This window comes from Chlorocebus sabaeus, chromosome 6 (assembly GCF_047675955.1).
Source record: "Chlorocebus sabaeus isolate Y175 chromosome 6, mChlSab1.0.hap1, whole genome shotgun sequence".
NCBI classification, from domain to species: Eukaryota; Metazoa; Chordata; class Mammalia; order Primates; family Cercopithecidae; genus Chlorocebus; species Chlorocebus sabaeus.
This window is the reverse complement of record NC_132909.1, coordinates 57,276,239-57,291,156: the sequence shown is the minus strand read 5'-3', so window position 1 is coordinate 57,291,156 and position 14,918 is coordinate 57,276,239. Positions and strand designations below refer to the sequence as shown.

The window sequence follows — 14,918 nt, the reverse complement described above, 5'->3', positions numbered from 1 at the left end:
CCAGAGGTGTTCTCCCAGTCCTTGGGGACACCATCACGAGACACAGCTGAGGGCCCTGCCTGTCCTGGGGGCAAAATTGGGCGTGATTGCTTAATAGGAGTGAGGTTGGTAGGAGGCTGATCAGGCCAGCGGGAGGGGCTGTGATTCCGGCGCCTGTGCCCCATGCGCCAGGCGCACAGATGCAAGCCCAGCCCCGCTGTGGACGCCCCAGTGTGAGGCTGAAAGGTCTTTGCAGCATCAGGAGTTAATTTTTTGAATGCCAAAGCCAGCTTCTGGTGCTCCATTCACCCCCCAGTCTTGATAAGCAGGTCTGGGCTGATGGCGCCAGGCTGACAGAGTGGTGGTGACAAGAACAAGGCAGAGGGCTCGAAGATGAGGGCCCAGGAGGGGAACAGGCCAGGGAAAACACAGCTGCCATCCACAGCTCCCATGTGCCGGCCCTCCTGGCCGTGGCCTGGACCACTTATCCCAGCACGGCACCACACGCCACGCTCCAGGCCGCATGGCTGCAATGCCCTGCTGGCAGCTCAGTTCCTGGCCCGGGTTCTTGCAGCTAAGTGTTACCCACTTAGTCCAGCTCTCAGTTGTGCAGCAGAATCCCAGGCCTCGTCTTCTGGGCATAGTCCCAGGGGGCCAGACTCCCTCCCAGACAACCTATGTGACCGGAGACCCTTGTTTCTCTAACACATGCACATGTGTACATACACACACACACACACGCACACACACATTTTCTTTCTTGCTCTCTCTCTCGGGGAACTGAGCATCACAGTTCACTGGATCTGAGCAGGTTCCAAGATATGGGACTTCCAGCTTTAAAACTGAGAAAGGGTTGGGCTCACACCTGCAATCCCAATACTTTGGGAGGCCAAGGCAGGAGCATTATTTGATCCCAGGAGTTCCAGACCAGCCCAGGCAACATGGGGAGACCCCGTCTCTACAAAAAAATTTAAAAATTTGCCAGTTGTGGTGGCATATGCCTGTGGTCCCAGCTACTTAGGAGGCTGAGGCAGGAGGACCACCCGAGTCCAGGAGGTGGAGGTTGCAGTGAGCTGTGATCACACCACTGCACTCCAGCCTGGGTGACAGAGCAGGATTCCATCTAAAATAAAATAAAGCTAGAGAGCTGAGCTGGTCACTCAGGCCCACTCACACACACTTTCAGGCACGTGGTCAGGCATACACAGAAATAAAGAACCGCTGCACTGATGCTATGGCCACAGTCACCATCAGAAGCAGAGGATTGGGACAGGTGACCACAAAGGAGCTTCCTGCCTGCCCACGGCCACATTCCTCAAACAGGGAAGCTGGGCACCAGGTGTGCCTGGTCACATGGCAACCCATGTGGACCCAGGGCCAGTCAGCCGGGATCCTGGGCCCCTGGGCTGGTGCTGAGCACTGCTAGGGGGTAGCTGCTGGCCTGGGCTGGTGCTGAGCGCTGCCGGGGGGTAGCGGTTGGTCTGGGCTGGTGGTAACTACTAGTCAGGGGTAGCAGCTGGCCTGGGCACTGGGCCTGGGGGCCTCGCTTGTAACAACTGTCTTCACTCAAAAAGAGGTTCCTTCTGCAGAGAGGGACACCCCCTCATCAAAAGACTCCCCAGATAACTTCATGCAGGCTAGATGGCTGTCTCTACAAGGATATGGCTCCCAGGGACCATGGGCTGGGGCCACTGCAGCAGGTCTCAGTGAGCCAGGGAGGAAGCACTGAGGCCTTGGAGGGCAGGAACCCAGGTCCTGAGCAAGCTGCCTCGGCTCCTGACACCTTATCATTTTCTAATGAGCAGGGTCCCTCTGCCTCCCTGCTGGATCCAATCTGCTCTCCGTGGGAGCTCTCTGTTCTAAACCGCTTCCTCCTTTTCTATTTCTGGCATCCTGGCTCAGTGTGTGTGGCTGGGAAGAGACCTGGCTGCGGTCCCCTGCCTGGGAGCAAGGCACACATCGGGCTGCCCCCATCAGCCTGGTGGGTCTTCTCAGTCTGACCTCCCCGGGCACTGCAGTGGTTCTGAGCTGCCAATGCAACTCTGCCCCTAGGCACCCTAGCCAGGGTTGGGCCTGGGGTGGCAGAGGAAAGGAGGGAGCAACTATCTCACTCCTGCATCCTGTTCTGGTGACAGGGTGCAGTGTGGGGAAGCTGAGTTATTAAAACCAATCTGTGACGCTGTCAGGCTCCAGGCAATCTCCATTTCAAACCAGTGCTCAGCTCTGGCAACTGGGGATTGCCATCCCCATGGGGACACCAATCTCTGCCGGAGCCATTTCAGCGGCCACCCAACCTCTGGCGGCCCAGCTGGAGCAAGGCAGCTGGGAGGAATGCCCCGGATCACTGACGGGGGCTGTGCCTTAGGGTCAGTAGACTGGGACCCCCTGGGTCCCCACTGCTGATAGGACCCCCCAGGTCCTGGGCTCAGAAGCTGGAAGTCCCAGTGGTTGGCTCACCAGCAGCAGCAGCAGCACAAACCCACACCAGGGTCCCCAGGCACCAGCGCGCTACCCCGTGGGCCTTCAGGCTGCTGCCTGGGACAGGCTCGCCGGCTCCATCACCCACCAGACTCCTGGGTCCCACTCCGAGGGACAGGGCAGAGGCCATCGTGGGGCCCAACAGCGCCACCTGCAGCCAGGCTGAGGGAGCCCAGGAGGGAGGGAGGTGTCTCCCCCCCAGGCAAGAGCTTGCAGCAGGAGACGGGAGCTGGGAGGCGGGTGGGCCGGGGGAGGTCCTGAGGGGCAGTCAGGTGGGCAGCAGAGGGGCGAGGGAGCAGTCCAGCAGCTTCCACCCCAAGAAAAGCCTGGCTTGGCCTGGGTGGGCGACAGACCCATCGACCCCAGGCTCTGCCTTCCACCCACCTGCGGCCACAGGGCAGGAAGCCCGAGCGGGTCCACTGCAGCCCCAGCACCCTCTCTCCACACCCCCACCCCCACCCCAGCGTCGGGAGCACGGCTCCTCGGTGCACGCACGCGCCCATGCACACGCACACACGTGCACATGTGCACACCTCCAGGGACGCCCATGAAGCAAAAGACGGCTGCGCCTGCTAGGAGTCAAGTCTCTCTGGCAGCAAAAAGAAAAGATGCTGTGAAATTCCCCTGAGTGAAAACGCCAGACAGAAAACTCAAGGTGCAGCTGAATCAAAAGGGAAAATTCTCAGCTTGCAGCTCCTTAAAGGTCAAGGGAGGCTAGTGGAGTTTTCTGATAATCCCCTCTTCCCCGGCCTCCCCAGCAGCCCTCCCCCCTCGGCGCTCAGGAGGGTCTGGCTCATAGCGCCCCCATGGGGGCGGCGTTGCCAAAGCTGAGCACTGGTTTGAAACGGAGCAGTCCGAACCAGGGTCTGGCTCCCCACAGCAGCCAAGAGCAACTGGGGGCTCTGCGCCCTTCACAGGAGCCCAAGCTCCGAGACCCCCACCTCCCGCACCTGCATAGAAGACTAAGAGTGTGTCCAAGGTAAATGGAGGCAGGAAGGGGTGGGCGGAGAGATCCCGAGGAAACAGCCAGAGATGACACCGTGGGGAACCTGCATCCCGCCTAGTGCAATGGAGGATTTCCAGACTGCCGCGGGTCATGGGCAGGTCAAGGTCGCAGTCAGGACAAGCACTCCGCTGCCCCGCTGCTCTTGGGGACTTCACCCGGGTGCAAGATGACCCCCCTCCTGACAAGCAGAGCTGGAGAGAGCCTGGGAGACACCCCCTCCCCTAAGCCTGAGCAGAGGTCTCTGTGGCTGCCATGCACACATGCTGGCCCCGCAGCACTCCTCAGGAGGGCCTTCCTCTGGCCGCCTCAGAGCGGTGCAAGCAGCTGACCACGTCCCATCAGCTCACGACGTCCTTGTGAGTCCCTGCAGCCCCGGGAACCCACTGCTCCCCCATCTGGCTTCCCTGCTGCAGTGAGAGCCAAGGCTTCTGCTCTTGGCGGTGGCCCACAGCCCCCTGCCCCCCCCCCAACACTGCCCTGCAGGGTATCTGATAGGTTGGGGGCAAAAGGGCACCCGAAGCCTTGGCCAGGCCCCAGCCCAGCGCGTGGGTGCACAGGACTGAACAGTGCGCACTTTCCCGGGCAGCTTGGGCCAGGGCCGTAGGGGGGATGGCCGCTCCACTCTCTTCTATGGGGTGCACAGCACAACCCAAACGGCCCAGAAGTACCCTGGGACCAGCAACTCTCCCAGGGCTGGCCAAGACCCGACGTACTCCCACCCAGCCTGGGACTCTCTTCTAGGAGCCATGTAGCATGTGATGCCGCTGGCGGCACTGTGCTCAACCTCATGGGGATGCCTGTGTTTAGTGCCTGGCCTGGGCGGCTCAGGAGGATGGGCCCTGCAGGGGCTGCCACAGGTGCAGGTTGGGGAGGGGAGGCCTGGAGGGGAGCAGCCGCAGGACTGGCCTTGGAGAGTCAGCTCAGCTAAACCATCCCCACCCCAGGTTCCAGCAGAGTTTTTTTTTTTTTTTTTTTTTTTTTGAGACAGAGTCTCACTCTGTCGCCCAGGCTGGAGTGCAGTGGCGCGATCTCGGCTCACTGCAAGCTCCGCCTCCTGGGTTCACGCCATTCTCCTGCCTCAGCCTCCTGAGTAGCTGGGACTACAGGCGCCCGCCACCACGCCCGGCTAATTTTTTGTATTTTTAGTAGAGATGGGGTTTCACCGTGTTAGCCAGGATGGTCTCGATCTCCTGACCTTGTGATCCGTCCGCCTCTGCCTCCCAAAATGCTGGGATTACAGGCACAAACCACTACGCCCGGCCCCAGGAGAGTCTTCATCTATGGCAAGGAGTGTGGCCTGGACAGTGGCTTCTATGGGGCACAGGCTTCAGGACACCGACCCCAGGCCACTACCCCACCCAGGAAGACCCTGGAATACAGGGTCAAGTGGAAAGCTCGGACCCTCCACATACCCACCTGCACTCTGGCCCCCAGCCTGGGTGACAGAAGGGGCTGCGGGAAGTCCGGCAGGGGGAAGTTGCAGGTGCTGGCTCTGGTTTCAATCTACATTGCCAAACAGATTTTGAGACATTCAGTTGCTTCAGATATTCTTAGCCCCGCTGCCTGAGAGCACCACAGAAGCTGGCCTTTTGAAGCACGTTTCTGTCTGTTATTGACACCAGGCTGTTCACGTCACTTTGACACACAAATCAAGCTACCAAAGTAGCAGCAGACCCAGAAAGGTTTAATAAAATGCTGTAAACCTGAGTACATTGACACTTTCTTTAAAATGCCACTGGAATACTCTGAAATGGTTGCAATTACGCGGCTGCAGATGCAAGCAGAGCGGTGTAATTAGGAGACAGGCGGGGTGCAGCCTCGGTGATCTCTTGGCCGGGAGCCCTACCAACCCCAAGGGCCCGAGGAGGGGAGAGGGGGGAAGCACCTCCCAGGGGCCCCAGTAGCTTCCTGAACCCCAGCCCAGGGACCAGAGGCCAGGTTCCAGCTACCTTGTCCCCACCCCCCTGCAAGTTGGAAGAGTAGCCTAGAGGGGGAGTCAGCTCCCACGGCACACAGTGAGGATCCCAGAGGCTCCAGCAAGACACTGAGCCTCTCTGTGCCAGGCCCCTGCTGGGAGCTGGGACACGGGGTGACCAGGGATCCTGCCATCTGCTGGGGAGGACTGATGGTCCGTAGTGGACCTTCGCTAATGCTGCGGTCACCTGGTCTATGCCTTCCCCAAAGGACAGGCATGGGGTGCTGTGGGAACATCTGGGTCCCGCCTCAGCCCTGGTGAGAGAGAGTAGGGAAGGGGTCCCGCGTGCTAAGCAGGCTGAGCTGACTGTGGGGGTGAGTGGGGAGCTCTGGGGGGTTGGGGGACACGCCCTGCAGCTTGAGTCCACATTGTGGCTCCTCTCAGGCCCCTTATGCCAGGCCACACTCAGGCAGCATGAGGTTCCATCCCTGCCATCCCCACCCCTTCCTGGGCAGAAACCAAGACCAAGGTCAGCGCACTTCCAGAATTCCCTTCCTAGAGGAACTGTTGCCTACTCAACACTGCCTCGCCCTGGGTGTCCCCCGAGCCGTCTCCCACGACGGGTCGCGGGGAAGGGTAGACATGGGGGTGGCAGCTGGACACCTGCGGCATCAGGTGAAGCAGAGGAGCGGGGCAGTGAGGGGCAGTCGGGGAGAGGTGCAGGATGTCCTCACGGGCCGTGTCCTGGATGAACCAGCTCAGGAGAGGCCCTCGGCTCCTGGCGCGTCCCCATCAGCCCCTCCGACAGGCTGCTGCCGGGACCCACTGCCACCTCCAGGGAGCCACTGTCCCCTCTCCCTGCAGAGGCCCCTCTGACATGGCAGCAGGCACCCCCAGCCCTGGCATCTGACCCACAGCAGCCCCAGCCCAGCCTCCCGCGACAGCCAGCAACTCTCGGGGCCCCTCACAGGAGGCGGAGCTGCTGGTGCTGTGGTCCTTGGCACTGACATCCTCATGTCTGACTCACTGGCTGGTCCCCCACCTCCCACGTCCCTGACCCCCTGCTTCTGTCTGACCAGGCCCCCTCGCCGGCTGCTTGCCACCTCCCGCCCAGCAGGGGCTCTCTGCACAGGGCAGACGGTACCTATGGAGGCACAAACCCAGTCACACTGGGGGCGTCCCGCCGCCCACGCACCCCTGGGAGGCCACGCTTCGCCCCAAGACACACGGGGTCCTCTATAGGGCCTTCCCCTAGGGCTCCACCTGTGCTCGGGACGCGGGTGAGGGTGCGTACAGCTCGCCCCTTCCTGCTCACTGTGCTTTTTTTAAGGAAGAGGTAGAGCATTCTCCCACCGCTGACAACCCCAACCCAGGGAAGGGCCAGGCAGGGCGGAGCTCCTGCGCCCTCCAGGCAGAGGCTGCGTCCTCCTCCAGTGCCAGGACGGCCTGGGAAGATTCCAGGCATGAGTGAGCGCGGCCCCGGGAAGGGCGGGAGCGCCACCTAGCGGCCCTCAGCGGACGGTGTAGGGCAGCCCGCCGAGCACCCAGGAGGATCCGCAGTCACAAGCAGAGCCCAGTGACACAGGGCAGCACACACACATGTACACGCACGTGTGTACTCGCACACTCACACGCGTGCACACACGTGCATTCACACCCAAACCCACATGGCCTCGCTGCGGACATGCACAGGGAGCCAGTAGAAGGTCCTGGAACTCAGCCCACTACAGCACACCCACGCCGCACCCAGCACCTCCTGGGAAGGGGCAGGTCCACTGCACTCCACACATGACTGCAGCACCACGCCCTGCCCTCCTAACTGCAGGGTCTGGCCCAGACGTGCCAGGGCGGAGACTGCGAGCGAGCAGCTGCAGGGTCATCCTGGCCAGGCCCCTTCTGGGCAGCATGGACAGTGTCCCTTCCCCAGGAATCGTCTCCACTTGGCTGTGAGGCAGCACAGCCTGGGCAGCTCAGGAGGCTCAAAACCATGCTCCTGGCCATGGGGACACCTGGGGCCGCTCACAGCTCAATGGCGGGGGCACTCTAGGGTGCAAAGCACAAGCTCTAGGGGCCTGGGAGCTTCGGCCCTACGGGAGCACATCCCCCTCCCCAAAGCTGGTGGGTGACCCCAGGCGATCCGGAAGATCTCCAGCCATCACAGCCCGACTTTTGCTGGCCTCACCTGCTGGGGCCCCTGCCACGGCGCCCAGCCACGTACCTGTGATCCACCCCCGCCGAGTGGCTCTCGGTCCGGCAGGCGGCCAGGGCCAGCACAGACACTCACCAGGACTTGGGCTCCCCGAAGTGCAGGTAGTTGATGCTATACAGGTCCATGTCCTCGGTGTGCCAGGCGAAGGTGGTCTTCCACATGCCGAAGTACAGGTAGGGCGTGTTCACGCCCTCGATGATGGTGCCGCACTCACGCTCCACCATGTCCAGGATGGTCCGGAGGCTCCCGATGTTCCACTGGGCCACATCCTGTGGGGCGGCAGAGCAGCGTCGGCAACCGCCCGGCCACCCCCAGAACCTGCGAGCTCTGGGGTGCAGGCTAATTCTCCCCCGAGGTCCCAGGGGTTGCTGCCTATCCTCTCCCAGCCCAGTAGCTGAGGCCCCCTAGGGGCTGGCCACACCCTGCAGACTTCTGTACGCTTTCTTTTTTGTGTGAGATCCTTGCCCAGGCTGGAGTGCAGTGGCAGGATCATAGCTCACTGCAGCCTCAACCTCCCAGGCTCAGGTGATCCTCCAGCCTCAGTCTCCTGAGTACCTGGGACTATAGGCATGGGACACCACACCTGGCTAATTTTTACATGTTTTTTTGTAGAGATGAGGTCTCACTACTCTGTTGCCTAGGCTGGTCTCAAACTCCAGCCTAGGCTCAAGTGTCCCTCCCACTTTGGCCCCTCTAAGTGCTGGGGTTGCAGGCATGAGCCACCGTACCCAGCCCAGACACCTTTTCTGAAGGGCTCACCACCAGCCCAGCCCTTCCAGGAAGGGCCCCAGCATACATGCCAGTGTGCACCAGGCAGGCAGGGCCTGCCAGATTCCACTGAGCAGCGTGCTTCCTGCTGGGTGGAGGCCTTGTTGCGAAGTCTCCAGTTTGGAAGTGCATAATTAACATTCCCCTAAGACAATGACAAGGAAAGAGAAAAACAGTCACCACGTGAGGCTAACCCAGAGATGGTACTGGAGCCAAGGCCCAGTGACAGCCCTTCCACAGCTTCCGACCGAGGAGATGAAGACAGTTTTCAGAACCAGGCAAACAAGGACGGAATCCCCACCCGCCAGGCACATCTATTCTTAATGCAAACTCCATCCTGTCCCAAGAGCTCATAAAATACACATTGCTCACTGCAGTCCCCAGAGGGGCCCACGGCCTGCTGAGAGGCCAAGAAGAGCCCAGACACACTCATGAACTTCAGCTCCTCTCATGGCCCGAATCCACCACACCAGCTGTTCCCGCACCAGCACGACCGGCCCTCAGACTTGGCAAGACCAGCGGTTCCTTTGCAAGGTGAGCCCTGGCAGGAGCCCAGAAAAGGCAGGGAGGGAAGCAGTAATGAGACCCCTATGGGGAAGAGGGAGGCCCCGGGGACAGGCTGAGCTGGGCACAAATTCATCCTGGGACCAGAGCAAGTCGCTTCTCTGCTCTGGGCTCAGTTTCCCCTGCTGTAAAAGTAGGCTGGTGCATAGAATAGGTGTGGCAAATACATGGCAAGGAAGCCCTGAAGCGTCCTCTGGAGACTGTAGCAGGTTGGGCCAGCATAGCCTGTATGCAGCTGCAGAGTCCCTCCAGGGTCATCACTACAGGCCAAGTGCAAGCCGGCCAACCCAGAGGCTCTCATGCACTGGACTCTGAGGCTGAGCTTGCACTTAAAAACAATCAGACAGGGCTGGGCGCGGTGGCTCAAGCCTGTAATCCCAGCACTTTGGGAGGCCGAGACGGGCGGATCACGAGGTCAGGAGATCGAGACCATCCTGGCTGACATGGTGAAACCCCGTCTCTACTAAAAAATACAAAAAACTAGGCGGGCGAGGTGGCGGGCACCTGTAGTCCCAGCTACTCGGGAGGCTGAGGCAGAAGAATGGCGTGAACCCGGGAGGCGGAGCTTGCAGTGAGCTGAGATCCGGCCACTGCACTCCAGCCTGGGCGGCAGAGCGAGACTCTGTCTCAAAAAAAAAAAAAACAACAAAAAAAAAACAACCAATCAGACAGGATCCATATGAGAAAGACAAGCCCCAGACCAAAAGAAAATACTTGCAAGTCACAACTGATAACCAAAATAAACAGCAAACTCTCAAAACTCAACCAAAAGAAAACAAAAGCCCGGTTAAAGAACAGAAAAAAATGGCCAGGCGCAGTAGCTCACGCCTGTAATCCCAGCACTTTGGGAGGCCAAGGCAGGCGGATCACCTGAGGTCAGGAGTTCGAGACCAGCCTGGCCAACAGAGCAAAACTCTGTCTCTACTAAAATAAGGGTGAGAACGGTGGCTCGTGCCTGTAAATCCCAGCACTTTGGGAGGCCAAGGTAGGCGGATCACGAGGTCAAGAGATTGAGACTATCCTGGCCAACATGGTGAAACTCTATCTCTACTAAAAATTCAAAAATTAGCTGGGTATGGTGGCGGGCACCTGTAGTACCAGCCTGGTGACAGAGTGAGACTCCATCTCAAAAAAAAAGAAAATTAGCTGGGCGTGGTGGCGGGCGCCTGTAATGTAATCCCAGCTACTTGGGAGGCTGAGGCAGAGAACTGCTTGAACCCAGGAGGTAGAGGTTGTAGTGAGCTGAGATCATGCCACTGCACTCCAGCCTGGGTGACAAGAGCAAGACTCCATAAAAAAAAAAAAATACTGGGCAAAAGATGTGAAGACAGCTCACCAAGGAAACACACAGATGGCAAACAGGCATGCAAAGGGGCACCGCCGCGAAGGCTGCCATTGGGGGAATGCAGATTGAAACGGCAATGAGACAGCGCAACGCACCTCCCAGAGCGGCCAGGACGCACAACGCCGACAACTCCAGATGGGGGCAGGGAAGTGGGGCCCTGGGAACGTTTATTCGCTGCTGCTGGGAGCACACAATGGGACAGGCAGGCGGGAGGACAGTTTGGTGGCATCTTACAAAACTAAACGTCCTCTCACCATGTGGTCCAGCAACTGGACTTCCTGGTATTTACCCAAAGGAGATGAAAACTTCTGCCCACATTGCCCAGACTTGGAAAGGTCCTTCAATAGGTAAATGAGCAGGCATACTGCGGTGCACCCAGACAACAGAGTACTACTCAGCGCTGAAAAGAAACGAACTCCCAAGCCATGAAAAACAGAGCAACCTTGAACACCTATTGCTTGGTCAAAGAGGCCAATGGGGGCTGGACGCGGTGGCTCATGCCTGTAATCCCAGCACTTTGGGAGGCCGAGGCAGGTGGATCACGAGGTCAGGAGATCAAGACCATCCTGGCTAGCACGGTGAAACCCTGTCTCTACTAAAAATACAAAAAATTAGCCGGGCGTGGTGGTGGGCACCTGTAGTCCCAGCTACTCAGGAGGCTGAGGCAGGAGAATGGCATGAACCCAGGAGGCGGAGCTTGCAGTGAGTGGAGATCACGCCACTGCACTTCAGCCTGTGCGACAGAGCAAGATTCCATCTCAAAACAAACAAACAAACAAAACCCAAAGAGGCCAATGGGAAAAGGCTACTGACTGTAGGATTCCAGCTCATGGCATTCTGGAAAAGGCTGATTTATGGAGACAGTGAGACATCAGTGGTTGCCTGGGGTGGGGGAAAGGGAGTGAGGAGAGGGAGGGATGACGAGGTGGAGCGCAGGTGATCATTAGGGTGGTGAGATGACTCTGTGTGACACTGTAATCCCAGCTACTCAGGAGGCTGAGGCAGAAGAATCGCTTGAACCCAGGAGGCAGAGGTTGCAGTGAGCTGAGATTGCGCCATTGCACTGCAGCTTGGGCGACAGAGCAAGACTCTATCTCAAAAACAAAGAAACAAACACACAAGAAACGTTCACAGCAGCATTATTCATAATAGCCAAAAAGAGAACACAGCCTGAACGTCCATCAGCAAATGAACCAATCAAAACCACGCAGGATAAGGCAGATACCCCACTCCAGTCAACACCGCGCGGGATAAGGCGGACACCCCACTCCGATCAACACCACAAGGGATAAGGCGGACACCCCGCTCCGATCAACACTGCGCGGGATAAGGCAGATACCCCACTCCAGTCAACACCGCGTGGGATAAGGCGGACACCCCGCTCTGATCAACACCACAAGGGATAAGGCGGACACCCCGCTCCGATCAACACTGTGCAGGATAAGGCAGATACCCCACTCCAGTCAACACCGCGCGGGATAAGGCGGACACCCCACTCCGATCAACACCGCGCAGGATAAGGCGGACACCCCGCTCCGATCAACACCACAAGGGATAAGGCGGACACCCCGCTCCGATCAACACCGCGCGGGATAAGGCAGATACCCCACTCCAGTCAACACCCCGCTCCGATCAACACCGCGCGGGATAAAGCGGACACCCCGCTCCGATCAACACCGCACGGGATAAGGTGGACACCCCGCTCCGATCAACACCACAAGGGATAAGGCGGACACCCCGCTCCGATCAACACCGCGTGGGATAAGGCAGATACCCCACTCCAGTCAACACCCCGCTCCGATCAACACCGCGCGGGATAAAGCGGACACCCCGCTCCGATCAACACCGCATGGGATAAGGCGGACACCCCGCTCCGATCAACACCGCGTGGGATAAAGCGGACACCCCGCTCCGATCAACACCGCACGGGATAAGGCGGACACCCCGCTCCGATCAACACCACAAGGGATAAGGCGGACACCCCGCTCCGATCAACACCGCGCAGGATAAGGCGGACACCCTGCTCCGATCAACACCACAAGGGATAAGGTGGACACCCCGCTCCGATCAACACCACGCAGGATAAGGCAGATACCCCACTCCAGTCAACACCCCGCTCCGATCAACACCGCGCGGGATAAGGCGGACACCCCGCTCCGATCAACACCACGCGGGATAAGGCGGACACCCCGCTCCGATCAACACCGCGTGGGATAAGGCGGACACCCCGCTCCGATCAACACCGCGTGGGATAAGGCGGACACCCCGCTCCGATCAACACCGCGCAGGATAAGGCGGACACCCAGCTCCGATCAACACCGCGCGGGATAAGGCGGACACCCCACTCCAGTCAACACCACACGGGATAAGGCGGACACCCCGCTCCGATCAACACCGCGCAGGATAAGGCAGATACCCCTCCAGTCAACACCGTGTGGGATAAGGCGGACACCTCACTCCGATCAACACTGCGCGGGATAAGGCAGATACCCCACTCCAGTCAACACTGCACGGGATAAGGCGGACACCCCACTCCGATCAACACCACACGGGATAAGGCAGATACCCCACTCAACACCGCGCGGGATAAGGCAGATACCCCACTCCGATCAACACCGCACAGGATAAGGCGGACACCCCACTCTGATCAACACCAGGCGGGATAAGGCGGACACCCCACTCCGATCAACACCGTGCAGGATAAGGCGGACACCTCACTCCGATAAACACAGCGTGGGATAAGGCGGACACCCCACTCCGATAAACACTGCGCGGGATAAGGTGGACACCCCACTCCGATAAACACTGCGCGGGATAAGGTGGACACCCCACTCCGATAAACACCACACGGGATAAGGTGGACACCCCCCTCTGATAAACATAGCATGGGATAAGGTGGACACTCCCACTCCAAAAATGCAAAACCCAAAAAGCTCTAAGGTCCAAAATGTTCTGAGTACGGATACGACGCCACAAGTGAAAACTTTCACAGCTGACCTCATGTGACCGGTCACGGTTAAGACACAGTCAAAACTTCATTTCATGCACAAAATTACTAAAAACTTTGTATCAAGTTATTTTCAAGCTATGTGTGTAAAGTATACATGAAACACAGAGGAATTCTGTGTTTAGACTTTAATCTGCAGAACTGCAGGTTCCGGTGTTGGCGGTGGGGCTGGGTGGGAGGTGGCTGCATTGCGGCGGTGGATTGCTCTGCCTCATGAACGGTTGAGCACCATCCCCGTGGTACTGTTCTCACGGTAGTGAGTTCTCACGAAACCTGGCTGTTGAAAAGTGTATGGCACCTCCCCTCACTCTCTCCTGCTCCTGCTCCTGCCATGTAAGATGGATCAGCTTCTCCTTCACCTTTGTCATGACTCTAAGTTTCCTGAGGCCTCCCCAGCCATGTTTCTTATAGAGCCTGCAGAAACGTGAACCAATTAAACCTTTTCTTTATTCACTACCAGTCTCAGGTGTTTCTTTTTCTTTTTTTCTTTCTTCTTGCGACGGAGTCTCACTCTTGCCCAGGCTGGAGTACAGTGGCGTGATCTTGGCTCACTGCAACCTCCACCTCCCGGGTTCAAGCGACTCTCCTGCCTCAGCCTCCCAAGTAGTTGGGACTATAGGCACCCGCCACCATGGCTGGCTAAGCTTTGTATTTTTAGTAGAGACAGGGTTTTGCCATATTGGCCAGGCTGGTCTTGAACTCCTGACCTCAAGTGATCCGCCCACCTCAGCCTCCCAAAGTGCTGGGATTGCAGGCGTAAGCCACCACACCCGGCCTCTGGTATTTCTTTACAGCAGTGCAAGAACAGACTAATCCAGACTTGGGGCCCATCTCCAAGATATCCCAGTATGTATAGGCAAATATTCAAAAAAAAGTCCTAAATTTGAAATACTCTGGTCTCATGCTTGCTTCTGGCGGAGTGGGAAGCAAGGCTGGCTTGTGGCTGGCTCTGTGTTGGGGCGTCTCCCTCAGGCTCTCTACGGTGGGCTCACTTCCAGCCTGAACAGACTCCTCTGTGCGATAAACCAGCACCCTCAGCTCAGAGAGCAAAGCCAGTCCCCTGCAGGCCACAGAGCAGACAGGGTCTACTAAGCAGTGCAGGACCAAAGCTGGCCGTGGCCTCAGGGCAGTCACAGCTTCCTGATCCTGTTCCACACACATCTGCCACGCAGGCCCACGTGCAGGCCCACTTCCGGCATCCAGCAGGGCCTGGGGGGCCTTATGGCTGAGACCGGGACTCTGGGGATGCCCGCCAGCTGCTCTCATGGAGAGTCCAGCCTATGTGGACAAGGGGACGCTCCGGCAGGCCAGGCTCCGGATGGGAGATGGGATCCCCTCACCCCAGTGTCTCCGGGCCCTGAGCCCAAGGCAGCGACCAGGCTGGAACTGAATCCAGCAGGTGGCCTGGCGGGCTGAGGACTCAAGGCTCCACAGTACCAGGAAGATGAGCGGCAGGGACTGGAAAAGTACACGTGTTTGTAACACGCTATGGGCCAGCTGCTGAGGCCAGAGGCAGGGCCAGGGTGAGCTCAGGGTGGGGACTGCGGGGTGTGGCAGGAGGGGCCCTGCAAAAATCAGAGAAAGCCTGGATTCCTCTTTCTTCCCCAAAGGACGAGGCCCGCAGCCAGAGCCTGGGCGAGGGAGTTA

The 14,918-nt window shown here is 58.8% G+C and overlaps 1 protein-coding gene across 3 annotated transcripts in view; it reads right to left on the bottom strand.

The window, feature by feature from the left end:
- KDM4B (lysine demethylase 4B) overlaps positions 1-14,918 on the bottom strand; it is a 184,648-nt gene that overhangs the window by 95,709 nt on the left and 74,021 nt on the right. For all 3 annotated transcript variants that reach the window (XM_007994886.3, XM_007994888.3, XM_073017075.1), the window contains exon 6: positions 7,663-7,856. In XM_007994886.3, the coding sequence (XP_007993077.1) occupies positions 7,663-7,856 (194 nt within the window). The remainder of the gene's footprint in view (positions 1-7,662; positions 7,857-14,918) is intronic.